Source organism: Artibeus jamaicensis, unplaced genomic scaffold (assembly GCF_021234435.1).
Source record: "Artibeus jamaicensis isolate MK-2021 breed Jamaican fruit bat unplaced genomic scaffold, CSHL_Jam_final scaffold_1964, whole genome shotgun sequence".
NCBI classification, from domain to species: Eukaryota; Metazoa; Chordata; class Mammalia; order Chiroptera; family Phyllostomidae; genus Artibeus; species Artibeus jamaicensis.
This window is the reverse complement of record NW_026522030.1, coordinates 13,424,406-13,440,512: the sequence shown is the minus strand read 5'-3', so window position 1 is coordinate 13,440,512 and position 16,107 is coordinate 13,424,406. Positions and strand designations below refer to the sequence as shown.

Genomic DNA, 16,107 nt, shown 5'->3' with positions numbered 1-16,107 from the left:
GAGAAACTGAGATTGGCTGGCGAGAGCTCCCATCTGAGGTCTTGTTTTCAGCAGAGCATGAATTCCATCAACTTTCCTTCCCTCCACTTTCTGATGAACTGGTTTCTGTCCTTTTTATTATCATTATTTTTGAAAACTCAAATAACGTGTACATTGAAGAAGGGAAAATTATCCTTCTCCCTCTGTTGCTAACGTCAGCTTCCATGAGATTTTCATCCCAACCCCGCCAGAAGTGACAGGTGACGAAGAGAGGGGAAGAGTGTGGGCTCAGACAGTTCTCCCCCCCCTCTCTCCCTTCTCTGATTCTGGCCTTTCCACCACCTCTGGCCAACAGACCACCCTTCACTCAACTCCACTGCCGCATTATTCGGCGTGGGCATCCAGCTGAGAGCAGATCATTCATACTTAAGACCTGCATTTTCTTTCAGCATATTGTTTATTGGTGCCTGTTTTGTGCCATGCACTGTGCCAGATGCTTTGCATGTTTTTTCATTCTTTTCACTTGCCATCGAAATTCCAAACAGCAGCTTAGAAATGAAAATAACCTGTGATTAACTTGGGGACATTAAGCATGTTCTCAGTGGGTGCTAATATTTCACATGGAATTCCTTAGGACCTTTTACATTATTCCTATCAAAATATTTTATAATGTATACGTTGTTTTCGTAACGTAGTAGTAAACTGGCAGAAATTTTATTCTCCTTTTGTTTTGCCCCATTTGCAGTTTGTAAAAAAGCACTCCCATTTAACAGTGCTTCTTCAGTGTACCATGGTTTGTATAAATTTTGAGAGCTTGGGGACTTGCCACTTGAACCATGCTCACATTCTGAATTGAGCCATGCAACTTGGTGCTTCCCTGGTGATCATCCTTTTGCCGTTGAAAACCTTGACAGATTAACTGATCTGTTTAGATAAAATTTGTGAATATTGAGACTTGTGATTACCCTTATCTAGTCAGTAACAATATAACTTAAACCACAGAGCCGTGGATTTTTTCTGATGCAGTGAATCAAAAGATTGTAGTTGATATCATTTATCATGAATGAAGTGAGAAACCCTAGCAACTGATTTGATTGCTGCTAAATCACAGACGCACAAGGGACACTTGATTGTTAAAAAGTGGGAAAAATTCTTACATTTGGTAATGCAATTGAAACTAATTCTTCATTCTACAAATAATGAAATAGCACTCATTAAGTATGTGCCCAAGAGACAGAGACAAGGAACAGTCCTCATGTTTAAGGAGCTTGCATTAGAGCAGACAGATTTCCCTTTGTCATCCACAGTACATAGTAGAAGTCTTGCATGTAGCTGTCCAAAGTTAATTCATTCAGCAAATAGGTATCGTGTGCCTGCTGTGTGCCAATGTGGTTGACATGATGTCACACCAGCAGCTGGTTAAAGGGTGCTTCTTGGGAATTGCAAAGATGTCCATCCTTTTCCTTAGTTACTCCAAATTGAAACTGAAAATTGCCTTGCATTTTTCCAGTGTGTAAATATATAATGCTTCCTTATTAGAGAAAGGAATTAAATTCATTGGACTTCGCATGGCAATGCAATTTGGTTTTCATAAGGGAAATTGTTCTGTATTGAGAGATTTTATTTTTTTATTAACTAGAATTTTCTAAATCATGTTTCTTAAGGAATCTTTCGATCTTAATTTTAGTGTATCTTACAAATATTACAGTAATAGTAAATCAAGCAAAATTTTAAAGCAAGAAGAATTAGCCTCAAGCTTAACCAACTTTTTGCTTTGTATCTTTGTTTCAGATAGTTTGGTGTTTTAGACCAGTGGTTCACAAGTGAAGGTCATTTGCCATCCTCACCCGGGGACATTCGGCAGTGTTAGGAGACCTTTTTGACTGTCCCCACTGACTGAGGAATCAGTGGGTAGAGACCAGGGATGCTGCTAACATTCCTGCCATGCAAAGGACATCCCCTAATACAAAGCATCACTGAGACTGAGAAATTTTAGATAGCATGTTTTGTAGTGCATAGTGGAAAGCATATGAACATTATACATAGCATGTAAGACTAAAACGTGAGATTAAAATAGGCATTTTTTCCTTTTTTCTTTTTCTTTAATTTTTACTAAATGTGTTGGGGTGTCATTGGTTAACAGGCTCACATGGGTTTCAAGTGTACATTCCTACAATACTAGATCTGTACATTGCACTAGGTGCTCTCCACCTACAGTCACACTGTCTTCTCTCACCACATATTGGGCTTCAATACTGCCTATGTGCCCGAGATAGGAGTTTCAGATGTTTTGAAGCATAAGGCCCCAGTCCTCACATTGTAGATCACATTGTAGAATTAGAGATGATACATACTCTCATAGATCAAAAAGTTACAAGGTAATATGCTAATAACTCTATCACAGAGCTAAGCGGTATATATCCTTGTGTGGGTGAGTCAGAAAAGGCTTGACTGAGGAGGTGAAGATTGAGTAGCTCATAGAAGTTCTTGTTGAACTCGAACACTCAGGTACTAGTTGGGGAAGGACAGCCCAAACAAAGGCAACAGCAGGTGAAAAAGCCTGGCAGCTTGTTAAATGGTAGCCACTGTAAGTAGTTTGTTATGTTAAGATGAGGCTGGAGTTTAAGGCAGAGGCCTGATGTAGGAGGGCCTTGAAGCCAAGGAGTTGGGGATTTATCCTGAAGACGGGGATGTAATACAACTAATGCCCATTTTACAAAGACAGTCCTGGAGGAAAGTGGTGTGCAGGATGGAGATGGGAAGCCCTGTGGGAGAGGAGCTTATCTGACTCAGGAAGGTCTGAGACAATGCAGAAAGATCTGATTGTCAGAACTTGGTATCATGAATATCTTGAATAATATGGGAGGAGACAGCAGACTTAAAAAGAGAAAGGATGACTTCCACATTTCATCTTGGGGATTTCATGGTTGACGGAGCCAGTATTGAAGCAATATGGGAGGAGATAGAGCAGATTTGGAGAATGGGATATAGAAATGTTTTTAAATATGTTCTTTTTGAGGTATCTATGGGAAATACATCTTTTGCCCAGGAGCTTATTGAATACTTGTCTGATTATGATTATTAGGAATGACACAGAAGAAACATTGTGGCCTAGAAGTAAAGAATTCTATTTCTAAGTTTTCCAGTGGATGCTCATAAGGCCTCATTTTTTCATCTGTAATGTTTAGAGTGTGGTGATAGAAACATACCTCTTATGGGAGTTATAAGTGATATTGAGCTGAAGAATAAATAATTGAATATTATAAAGCATTGGAAAAAATTGTAGTAGTTAAACACTCTGGGGGCTATACAACCTTTTACTGAGACAAATGTTTATATACTAAAGTTAGATTCCTAAGATAATTCATTGTGATGACATTTGATTAACACTGGCTGAGTTCTCTTAGAGTGGTTTAGATAAAGCTTTTTGCTTTTTCTTTTAGATTTTTCATTACTCAAGTGTGATCTTTTTCCTAATTTTACATTAGAAGAAAAATTTTATCTTACTGTTTGTGACCAAACCTCTTGTACTAGTATTGTTTATACTTTCCCTATAAAAAAATAAGGAAGATACTACCCTAAAAATGTTCACTGAAAATGCATTAGCTAATAAACATGAAAGAAACAACTGTACTGTGTTTGCCATGATGGCGTTGTTTTAATGTTCTTCACTGAGGCTTCTCTGTCCATCAGTCCTGCAAGCAGGAAGCAGTATAAGGTTTCTTATAATTGTTATGATGAACACATTGTAAGATCTTTTCCCTTTAATCCATTTAGTACAGGATCTATTTAGTACTGGCCAGTGTCCCAGAATACCATCAAAGATAAGGCTATTATCCTTTCATTGAGCATTATCCTAGGAAAGCATTTATAAGATTGAACTCAGCTGCACCTGCTGACCTCCTTTTTGAAACAGGGGAAGGGCGGGGATGGAGATTATGTCCACTGAATTCAGATGGAGCTGGGTGTTTGACAGCCCGGAACAGTGCTTTAGTTAGGGCCTCCCATTGTGCAAATCGATTCCATCTCGGACTCTGAAAGAAATAAGTTGACAATTCAGATCAGGAAGTTGATGATCGCATTGGGTGCTTTGCAGTTATTGGCACAGTTGCTATTTTTTATCGTGCGTAGTTCTATAATAGGACTCCCAGCTATTTCAGGGATTAATCTGAAATGTTTGCTTGCCGTTGCTGTACATGGAATCAAGTGGCATTATCTTCACACATGAAAGACTACTTTCAGAAGAGTTAGAGTTTTAATATTTTGCTAACTTAAAAAAAGTCACTACAATGGAAAAGAACGCTCAGAAACAATTTCAAAAACTTAGTTTCCTATTAAGTCTTATCTGAAGAAGTTGAAGAAATTTGAAGAACAATGCCATGTAACTTTCAAGTCTCTCTTTAAAAACATTTTACATTGTTAAGTTCCTTGAGTTATCTTTATGTAAAATAGATGCTACATGTGTTTATGTAAGTATGCTATTATAGCCCAATATCGAAACTCTTGACAAGTTGGTTGCTGGTTTGGGAGCAGCATTCTTGAAATAAATGAAGGCTTTGTGGCTTTCTAAAATTTTCTTTGATTGATAGAACAAGATCTGAATGAAATAAAATCGCTTCTAATGGTGTTGTCCCAACAGAGCTTTTTTCTATATTCCGTTCTGGTTTCTTCTTACATCCTCACATGACATTTCTATAATTATTTCATTGTTAAAATCTGCCATTTTCATTTCACACTATATTTTAAACTTTTGCCATGGTGGTACATTATAAGTTCATAATTTATGTGATATAAATGGAAAGCTATCCTGTCTGTATTTAATAATAAAGTATTTGACCAAATTAGTAATCCGTTAGGAACATCAATTAATAAAATATAAGCAGTTTACCTGATATAAAGCTGTGGATCCTTAGCAAAATTAGATTATAGCTTAGGTTGCCTCAGTTAACAATATCTATTGTACAAAATTAACAAGTCAGTAAAACAAGGTTTATCAACAACTTGGAGGACTGCATTCATCCGAATTTTGTATGTTGTTCACATACATATTAGCTGTATAGTCAGAGAACAGATGGTCGCACCACCAATCTAGGACTGAATTTAAGCTGTTTGAAGCTATCTGAAAATTGAGGATCCTTTTATCAGTTTAGCAGTTTTATCAATTTGTTCAGTTTATTTAGTTAGCATTTCCTGCCTTTTAAATAAGAAAAAAAGTAATATCTGAATGCACGTGTGCTATGTGCAATAATTTTAAATATTCACTCCTAAGGAGCATAGAAAAGAGAGGTTGCATAGGGACTAGAGTATGAGTTTTGTGGCCAAAGAGATCTAGAGTTCAAGCTCACTGCTACTGCTGGGTAGCTCATTTACTTACCTCGTAGCCTCTGTTTCCTTCTTTATAAGTGGGTTTAATAATACATGCCTGCATTATAGAGTTTTGGTAAAAGATATAATAAATATTTATGAGATGAGCGGTAGAGACTTACCCTACCAGTAACTTCCTAAAAGTTCCCAGCATAATGGGAGGAGGGGACAGACCAGCTTGGGAATGGGCTGCTTGGCCTAATTCTCAGAAGTCATAGTGCTGGTGAAAACTTTTGGCTTTGTCAACAGGAGAATTTTGTCATGTTTCTTTTTCTTCAGTTCGGTTGTTTGGAGACATTCCTGGATGCAGTTTGGTCAGTTATGATTAAAGTTGATTCTTTAAAATAAACACACTGACACATAGCCTGATATATGACAGACGATCCCTTAATAAAGGTGGTTCTGGTACTTATGACCCTTAATAGTATTAATTAAAATTTGTACATAAGTTACTGCAGAAGAAATATTTTAAATGATGGAGGACTGGTACCATGGACCAAATCAGGTTCTTATTAATTCTATAATGTTCTAGAATGTTTGAAAGTTGCATATGCCTAGTTAATATTCACATACAAAATAAAATTAAAGTGCATTAATAAAGAGAATTTATTCACACTCTGCTAGCTAATGTGTATAACTTTTCTTTCAACAGGCTCAGCACTCTGTCGCTACAACCTAAAGATTTCTGAATACACATCTTCAAAAGCTTCTCCTCTTTGCCCCAAACTACCAGTTCCAGCGAGGTAAATGTTACTGTATATTGTTAACTTGTGAGTTTTGTTTTCGTGGGTAGATTTTAAACTGTACATGTTATTCTGAGAAAAGAGTCACTTGATGATACCAGTTGCCTATGTCCCGTACTTTCACATCAAAAATTGTAACGTAATAGTAGAAATGATAACATGTTATTTATACCTTTAAAAAATGCAGGCAAACAGCTTTTCTCATTATCGGGTTTTTAAATTTTCTTTTGGGGGCTCACTATATTTTTTGACATAATGTGTAAGTGTACAAAACTGCAGAATCAATATAAAATCTATAGTAAACTTACAAGCCAAGTCTCACAGTCTTTAAAGATTCTTAGAAGTCGATCCCAGTGATACTAATGGGGACATTTTTAAATTTACATGGCAAATTTAAAAAATATGCCGGTGATTATTCTCCATAGTTTATTGTAGGTTATGTCCTTCAGGTCCATTCTCTGTAATAGGTCATTTACATATGTTACCCAGGGTCTCATTCAACACACATTTATTACTAAGTACCTACGGCATGTAATGGGTACAAGAATGAGGAAAAATCTCATGGTAGTTATAAGGAAAGCAAATTTTAAAATTATAAAGTGATTTTTAAGAAAGGAAACAAATTTTCAAGCACATCTTCAGACTTCGGTTTATAGGATTTAGAGCATGTCTGATCTCAGGAACCTTAGCGTGCACCTCTAACCCAGGTACGACATGAGTCAGCGTTTCCGGGAATACTGACTTGAACTACTTTTATTGCATCTCAGTATATTATAGAAAGCTGTTGGTCAAAAATTTGAGACTCGTGTCTGCTTTCCTTTGGATTACTTATGGGTGTAACTTGTGCTGTATTAACTTGAATTTGAAATTTTCTGTTGAAAAGTAGACAAAGGATAGAGCAGCTACATTGGTTTCAGCTTTTATTATTGTCAAGCTGCCATTGGCGTTATAATGTAAAGTCTTTGGGACATAAAAATTAAGGAAATACTTTAAATGATACTAAGTAAAAGGGATCTACAAATTATGGGCTTAGACTGATAGGTAAGGAGACTCCAGTTGTGAAAATTGAGAACATTAGGGAGGCTGTGACAAGAGAGAGAAAGAGGTCATTTGAATAGAGTCAGTCACTGGAGAAAATTTGTCAATGTAGAAAGAAGAAAAGCTATGTCCTCCTGAATTGCTAAATTATGTTTTAAATGCATATTTTTTAGTACAGTCACTATTTGAAGGCATACACCTATTATAAAAGCATAACCCCAAAGCTTTGGGAATAAGGTTGCTTTGCTCCTGTATAACATGGGTGGGAGCCCAGGGCAGCTCATATTGCAAACCATGCTCCTCCTCTCACCTCTGATTCTATCTCATTGAGAACTGCCCGTTACTGATTATTTGGTGTGTTTTAGTCTTGGCTGCACATACACGCACATTTCACACACAGCATCCTCAGGGTCCTCACCAAACGGCGAAGCGTAGTATTAGGGGCTTGGAGTGTAGAGATGGACAGACTTGGCTTCTAACAAGGTTATCCACCAATGTGTCAGTAACCCAGGATGCAGTGCCAAAACTGTACCATCTGAAAACTGAGTATATGCAATGTTTGTACCTTAAAGATCCTTACAATCTAAGTGTCTTACCACTTCCATCTTAACTCAGGCTGTTGGAAAATGAAGAAAGAGTTGATAGGAGGAAGGCAGATTTGGACCCTGTAAATAGCATCATTTAGCATTTGGCATGCAAAATGAAAGGATCAGAAGTCAGAATAAATTTGTTCTAATAAAAAACTCAGAACGCTCCCTTGTTTCATACTAGCATTAGATACCAAATCTAAAACGATGACTAAAATCTAGTGTGTCCCTAAGAAACTCGGTCCTTAAAAAAATTAGGGACTATCTTTATATGTGACTTTTTTTTAAATGTGTCCAAAACACCAGCACTAGGCAAACTTGTGACGAAGGCAAATGGCAGCATCTTTCATGTCTCTTTTGCCATCCTCCTAGGAGTACCCTAGTAGGACAGAAAGAGCTGAACTCTGAGCCCAGATAGGCCTGGATGGGAGTTCTGTGTCACTGCTTTCTATTTGTCAGCTTGAGCAACTCTCTTAATCTCTCTGTAAACCAAGTTTCCTCGTATATGAAACAGGAATTTACTACTTCTGTCATGGGATTGTAAAAGTTAAATAAGGTAATATGTGTCACACATCCATTATTGTGCTTGGTTTTTGACTTGAGAGTAGTATGCCTTTCAATCTTGAGCTTCCCCCTCTTTTCCCCAACCTTGCTGGGCACCCAGGCACCTTCTGCAGCTGAAGGCAGTGCCTGTTTTAGGGAAAGGCAATCATAAATTAATTTTCAGGAAAAAACTAGTCCCATGTAATTGCCAAATGGTTGTGATTCCAAAGAGCTTTTGAATTTAAAAACAAATACCTAGAAAGAGCCATATTTACCCAAATTCATAATACTGTATTGGTGACATGCTAAGTGTGGTAGCAACAGGGAGACTAGCTAGTCTATATTCTTACACTGCTTAAAGGTTTAAGCATAGCTAGAGAAAATTGTGGCATTGGAGCTAGATTACATAAATTCAGCTTATGTAATCAGTATTCATCAAACATTGATTGTGGTATTTCTGGATGTCAGAAAGGATGCTGGATGTTGGGGAATTAATAACATAATATAGAAATGAGAGACTAACAGCCAAGAAAAAAATTGTTGTCTATTTTGATTGTTAAATGAAGGCTTCAAGGTAAATTAACATTTATAAATTACCTACTGTGTGCCAGCTACCATAGTAAGCTTCTCATATGTATTATCTCATTTAGCCCTCACAAAAGCCTATTAAAGATATTGTCCTAATTTATAGATGAGGACATAGAAGGTAAGAGAGATTAAATGAGTTATTCAAGAGCACACAGCTCATTGTTGGGAATCAGAATTGGAATCTAAGTTCTTGTAAAATCTGTAATACAGTTGGGTTTTTTTTAAGAGAAAGAAAGTACAGTAATTAAAGAAGAGAAAAAATTAAGTAAAATGTATGAAAATCATTGCATATTACCATCAGATTCTTGACTTACTTTTTTCCTGTCTTCTCTGTGCTATGGAGATATTGCTAGAATCCTTTGTTGTTGTTCTTTCTGAAATAAAACTTTTAATTAGAAATCATGTGTAATTGCTTATTTAGAACCTGAAGAGTTTTCTAAATTGAGTTGACATTGGTTTATAATGTTATAAGGTTTCAAGTATGCAGCATTATAATTCAACATCTGTATCTACTATGTCACGCTCACCACCAAAAGCCTAGTTTCCATCTGTCACTGTGTAATTCACCCCCTTCACTCATTTCACCCTCCCTCCACTGGTCACCAGTGACCTGTTGTCTGTCTCTATGAGTTACTGCTCTTGTTTTTCGTTTTATAATCTGAAGTTCTAAAATAATTATGTGTGGTGCCAACTCCTGTCTTCTCTTATAAAGGCATATGGATAATAGATACTAGGCACTGTTGGTCCCCATACTTTGAGGGGGCTCATTAATTGTGATAGTCTGGATTTAAAGGCAAATGGACAGTATGTTTTCCAACGAGCGGCTAATTTAAAAAGAAAAGTCTTTAAAAGACTCGTTATAAATTCATTTTGTTCCTGTTGACTAGTGTTTCGATCACATGAAACAGCATCAGTTCCTGATGGAACAGCATTGACTTCTTAAAGATTCAATGCTCTGTGGGCTTCAAAAAGTAACAAAACTTATAAATAGAATTCTTCATGCTTGTCTGCTCAGTGAAGAAGCACAGGCTGCGTCATGTAGGTTAGCCACTGTAGTAGAAATCTCGTATACTAGGCTCTCAGAACTATCATTTTCTGAAAGGTATATGAAATCAGCTAACTCATCTTATATTCATTATATCATGGGATTTAAATGATAAAATATAAGACACTGTATTAATGCCATGATTACTTAGACATTTTAGTAAGAAAATAATTCAAGCATTAACTAATGGGTGGTTAAATTTTTGGGGGGTAAGAGCTGAGAAAAAGAATGAGATATAAAGGGAATCTAGTACTTTTTACTTAAAAGCTAAGTATTTAATTTTATTTCTTACTACTGTGTCCAAAGATTATCTTTTGCCTTCTATTTTTGTTATTCTGTACCAGTAAGAGCATATTTTGATCATTTTGGTCATCAGTTAAAAAAACGTAGCTAATCAACTTGTGCTAATTTTATAACCTTCAAATTTAGGGTATTCAGGTTTTTTTTTTTCCTTTTTAACAGACACAGATTGAATTATAAGTCAAGGGACTATTACTATTTTGCTTCATTTCTCTGAGGGATACATGGAAAAATTATTCTTTTCAATTGGTCATACATTTATATATACTATAAAAATTACCTGAAAGGGTAAGTTCAGAGCAGGTATTACAGTGTTTCCTTTTTGAAAAAAATGAAGGATTAGAATTTTAACAGTAGAAACCTTTTCAAATGATCTATTCTCATTCTAAAGTCTGAAAAGCAGAAGCATACTAAAGATATTGAGCTTGCTGTTCCTACTAATTTAGAATCATTGATTTCTGGGTAGGTATATTATTATTGTTATTATTATTAATATCAGAAAAGATAGAGGACTTTTCCTACCCTTTTAACTGTTTTTAACAGATGGAAAAACAGAGAGGGAGAGAGGGAGTGATGTTCAATGGTGCAATGTTAGGAGAATCGCTCATAGCTTTTGAACGTGAGTCCAGGTTTTTCCTTTATTTCTTTTAGGAATGATGTGTGTTTCTTTGAGTATAAAAGTGCATCAACATCCTGCTAGGATATGAGAGCTATAGGTGGAGTCATGTCTGTTCAGAGGATCAAGTTTACGATGGTTATCTGACAGGAAAAAGGAAACAGGAAAAGCAGGCCAAGAAAACTGGTGGCTATTAAAAATAAGGAAAAGACATCAGTGTCTTTAAGGTGGATGTATTTTATGTTTAAGGTCAGAGGCAAGTGAGTTAAACAGAGGCTACATCAGAGATGATAGGCTAATAAATAAAGCAGGGGAAGACGCACACAATCATGGGCCAGAGAGGACTTTAGTCTTGAAGGCCAGAGAACGAAGCCTTAGTTAAAAATATGGTTAGACCCTGAGATGGGGACATTAATCTGGTAGGCACAGTATCTAGACAGCATCGGTTTAGTGGTTTCCTTCCCAAATCAACCTCCATTGACTTAGGACCTTAAGGTTAATCCTCTTTGATTTTCTTTCTTGTAATATGTCTAACTAAGCCCATTTCACTTCAAAGTATTTTGTAATTAATTACCTTTTTATATCATTAGTGAAACAACTTTTGGTGAAAACACAAGGACTTGCATACCTGCAATTAAAGCATCACTCAGAATGCTTTGGCTTTCTGCAGTTTTCTGCAAAATATCAAGTCTTTGTCATCAACTTGTGCTGAAACTTGCACCATCGCCATTTTAGAGGTTTACACAAATACACCCACAGGTGACAAGATGCAAACTTTTAAAAATAAACATTCAGGTCATATTGTCGCATCATTTTGGGATACATTTTAATGAAGTATAACTAAGGCTGGATCTTTAAAATTATATTTAAAAAATAAATAAATAAATAAATAAATAAATAAATAAATAGTAAGTTCCATGATTCACTTAAAATTTCTTCATAATACAATTGACACTGGAATTCTTTTTAATAACATGTTCCTTTAAAGACTGCTATTCATATTTTAAAGTTATAATTTATATCTCTGTGAATTTTGAATATACTTAATAAAAAGATACTATATCTGAAAAAAAATAAAATGCAAATCCATCTGAAAAAAAATTATATTATAATATTTTATTGTTCCATGAAGCTTAACAGTATGGAAGAAATTGCTTGGTCTTACTCCCAGTGATACTCATTTACCAACATTTGGGGAAGGAAAATAGGGTAGTATTTTGCTTGTGTGTATACAAAGTTGCCTCACAGAGATTAGAAACCTGGGAATTTGATGTTTGACCACGTAATCTTAACTACCGATGACCAAAATACAGTGCCAATCAAGAATAAAAACCTACTGTATCATTCCCGTCAAAATGTTTTACTAGAGCTGTGACTGACACTCCTACAAATAGTTCTGAAGATGTGGGATTTATGTTCTAAATGGCTAAATTTTAACATACACATGTGTGTATTCTTGCATTGACCCACATATGGGCTCTCTTAGAATCCACACAAAGCACAACTGAGGCCATGTTCATAGAGCTCTGTTTGAAATCTCTTCTGGGTTAGTTGTCTACCATCCCATCGGAAGCTAGAGTAGAACCTCGTCAATAACAAACCTGATTAATGTCATGTGTCACGCGTAGGTAGCTGTGTTCCTCCACAAGTAGAAGCTGTAGTCTGACAAGATTACTTCCTTTTGGGATATTAACAATCTCATGGTAACAACATGTAAAAAGAAAGCAGATAGCCTCAAATTCAGTGACCCTACCAAATGAAAGACTTTTCATGTGTTTCTATTTTTGTTCTGATTCTTACATTATGTATATCTTTTATACAGAGATGCAAACATCACATTAGATATAAATTTTGTTTTTTTTCCCCCTTGTTCTCTTACATCATACATACTTCCATACATTATTATTCATGGCTATTGTTTTATTTATTTTTTAAAGATTTTATTTATTTATTTTTAGGGAGAGGGTGAAGGAGAGGGAATGAGGGGGAGAGAAACATTGATTGGTTGCCTGTCACACGCCCCCAACCAGGGGACCTGGCCTGCACCCCAGGCATGTGCCCTGCCTGGGAATGGAACCGCAACCTTTTGGTCTGCAGATCAACACCCAGTCCATTGAGCCACACTAGTCAGGGTCATGGTTAGTGTTTGAAATGGCTGCATACTATGCTGTACTAAGTCATGCTGAGACATCCCTTATTATATGAGAGTTCCGAAGCTGGTGCCCAAACACCATTTTTAACATAAGGTTTTGCATGCTGTTCTGCTAGAGGAAGCATCCTGCTAATGGTGGCACATTTCAAGCAATAGCTCATGTGTGTTTTTATTTTTAAATAGCTTATGGCAAAAATTCATTTTCAGTTTAATGAATATATGTTCGTAAGCTTCGTCATCTGCCCCTTGATTGACAGATGTGTAGGCTGAGGAGTTTAAGTGTTTGGTTTTGCTTTCGGTAGTTTTATATGTGTGTGCGTATATGTGTGTGTTTCCTTTTAGAAGGGGAGGGTAATGTCTTCCGTTGGAATGTGCACTCCACCCTCTTTGATAAGGTCTGTGGTAAGATTTGCGTCACTCCCCATGATAGTCATCTTCATAGCATCCAGCTCACAGCTCTTAGCTCCCATACGACGTGCGGAGGGTGGAGTGTATTGCAGTCATATTCACCCTTCATTTGTGTGTTTGATGTGGCATTTATATTAAGTAGGAGTAATTTTTTTTCTGATTTTTTTTTCTTGTGTCACCAGTGCACCTATTCCATTCTTCCATCGCTGTGCTCCTGTGAACATTTCCTGCTATGCCAAGTTTGCAGAGGCCCTGATCACCTTTGTCAGTGACAATAGTGTCTTACACAGGCTGATTAGTGGAGTAATGACCAGCAAAGAAATTATATTGGGACTTTGCTTGTTATCACTAGGTAATTGTTTTTCTCATTATTAGCTATTGGGTAGTTCTGCAGCAGAAGACTGTTTTTTCTCTTAACCAAAATATGAATACAACTGGGGATACTTGTAAAATGTTTCACCTCCCATAGCCAAATAATTGTTTCAGATTGTATATAGTTATGTTTATATATATATCTGAAACTCATTTCTTTTCTTTTTTTTTCTCATTGGAGAAAACTGGTGGGTTCCCAAACTTGGGTTACTAAGTCTATAACAACCTTTAACATTCTAACAAGAGGCTTCTTTTAAACAAATCAACACCCCTTTGTTTTCAGTTATAAATCTAATCTTTGGCTTATTTGCTTATAAGAAAGAGGCCACATATTTTTATGTCTATTTCCACCAAAGAACGTAGAGTTTCTGATTGATTACTTTTGAAATATTTTTTCCCTTGCAATAGTTCATAATATCACTGTATTGCTGGAAAAATTAGGAAATCTCCACTTGTTAGCTGTTGAGTTTCCTCATCATCGACTAGACAATATAATCAAATAAAACTCTTATTTGCAAGATATAAACTCCTGTATTATCCTAGAACTGTATGTAGCCATGTCAGAGTTTATAAACCTTTTTAGTTGGGAGAAGTAAAGTGGCAGGAAGCGAACAACCATTTCATTATATAAGTAACATGAGTATTTATGTCTGTTAACAGCAAGCATAGTTGTTGAGGAGATGAGCTATATGTCCATCTTGTCATTAGAGAGTATTTTCTTTTTGCTTAGGTAGTACTTAACTCATTTGAAATAATGCTACCCATATGAAAAGCTATTTCTGTAATATTTGAACTGCTCCTATCTGGTTTGGGTTCCTGTACATTTATTGCAAAAGTGAGTATCTTAATCATGTTACCTAGCTTGACTATTAGCTTAGTTTTACATAAGAACTATTTGGTTTCTGAAATAGTTGAATACTCTACCAAGAAAAAAAATGAAAACCTTAAAAATAGTGATAATAATGAGCCATTGGAATTCTATCTTTTTATTAGAATGCTTTTCTTGAGGCTTAAGTTCTTTGTCCATTTGTTTGTGAGGTGGGCCTTTAGATAACTAAAGATGAACAAATTATAATTTTAGAAGTAAGTTTCCCCATAAAAGGGCTAAATTCTCCCACTTTATTTTTAGCTGGGGATGGATAGAAGAGGTAGCTAAGGAACTCACACTAAGCTTTGCTCCTTCTTGAAGAGCTTCTTCATTGGGACCCTGAACCCCAGCTGAGGAATTTTTGGCTTCATTAGGTGTCAGGATGTTATTCCATAGGGTCAGACCCTCTCTTGGAATTTCAGAGGAGACACAGCCAGAAAGAGATAAACTACCATCTACTTTGTTAACCAAGCACCATAGAAACGGGTCCCAAGTTGAGTAGATCACTCAAGGAGGTTTAGCACCTAACTGAACTGATCTCTGTCTGCGTGTGATAATTTTTCTGGTCACCCACATGACATGTCATTCTCTGCACTTGGCGTGTCAGCATGTGTGTTTGCATGTGAGTTCTGATACCTCCCTGTGCCAAATCCACAATAGTCCTGTGCTGTTTTGAGTCACCGTGTGCATTTGCATGTATTCTTTTCTGTGTTTGTAAACCTACAGTTAGGTGCCTTTGGGTTCAAGTGGCACCAGTACCAAGGTCAAAGGGCAAAACCAGCCAGTTTCCTTTCTTACCTAAATCGGGGTCATAAACTTGTCAATAGCAACAAATTATTTCCCTAGGAGAAAACAATTGAAAAAGGGTTTTGTATTTTCCAGTGTTTTCAAGTAATATTCTACATGTTCTCTATTTATCTTCCCTGCAGTTCTATCCATGATTTTGATGGTGATAATCAGGTATATATCAAGAGTGCTTGTGTGGATCGTAACAATTCTGGTCATACTGGGTTCACTTGGTAAGCTGCTTATTTCTTTGTTTTTTGGTAATTAAGAATTGAGACTTAACAGTTGGTTTTGTCACTGCCTCAATTTAGAACTACTTCGATTATTTTTAAAAATTTTCTGCATGTGAATTCATTTTAACTGTAAAAAGACTGGTGAGTGGATTACATAGACATTATATCACTGCGAGAACACTAAATCAAATAAAATAGTAAGGTCATTGGCAAGTGGAGATGTTTTTTCCAGGGGCTAACTTTTCCTTTTTTTTTTTTTTTTTTTTGGTCAGTATTAATTTGGGGGGAAGAACCCCAGAGAAAATACAACAACTGGGGCTCTGTTTTGCTTTTGGCTCTTTAATTTTCACTTGATTCCCCCAATGTTCCCTGCCCTGCAGGTGAAGGAACCCCTTCCTTTTATCTGGTACTTGGTGAAGGCCCGAATCAGCCAGTCTGCAGTGTCAAAGTTCTCTCTGGTTGAAAAGTGTTCCTGGCAGCATAAT

The 16,107-nt window shown here is 36.3% G+C and overlaps 1 protein-coding gene across 3 annotated transcripts in view; it reads left to right on the top strand.

Moving 5' to 3' along the window:
- The window catches only part of SLC44A1 (solute carrier family 44 member 1), a 171,325-nt gene that overhangs the window by 87,857 nt on the left and 67,361 nt on the right, over positions 1–16,107 (top strand). For all 3 annotated transcript variants that reach the window (XM_037152845.2, XM_037152844.2, XM_037152843.2), the window contains exons 5-7: positions 5,996–6,086; positions 13,546–13,715; positions 15,533–15,622. In XM_037152845.2, coding sequence (XP_037008740.2) covers positions 5,996–6,086; positions 13,546–13,715; positions 15,533–15,622 — 351 coding nt within the window. The remainder of the gene's footprint in view (positions 1–5,995; positions 6,087–13,545; positions 13,716–15,532; positions 15,623–16,107) is intronic.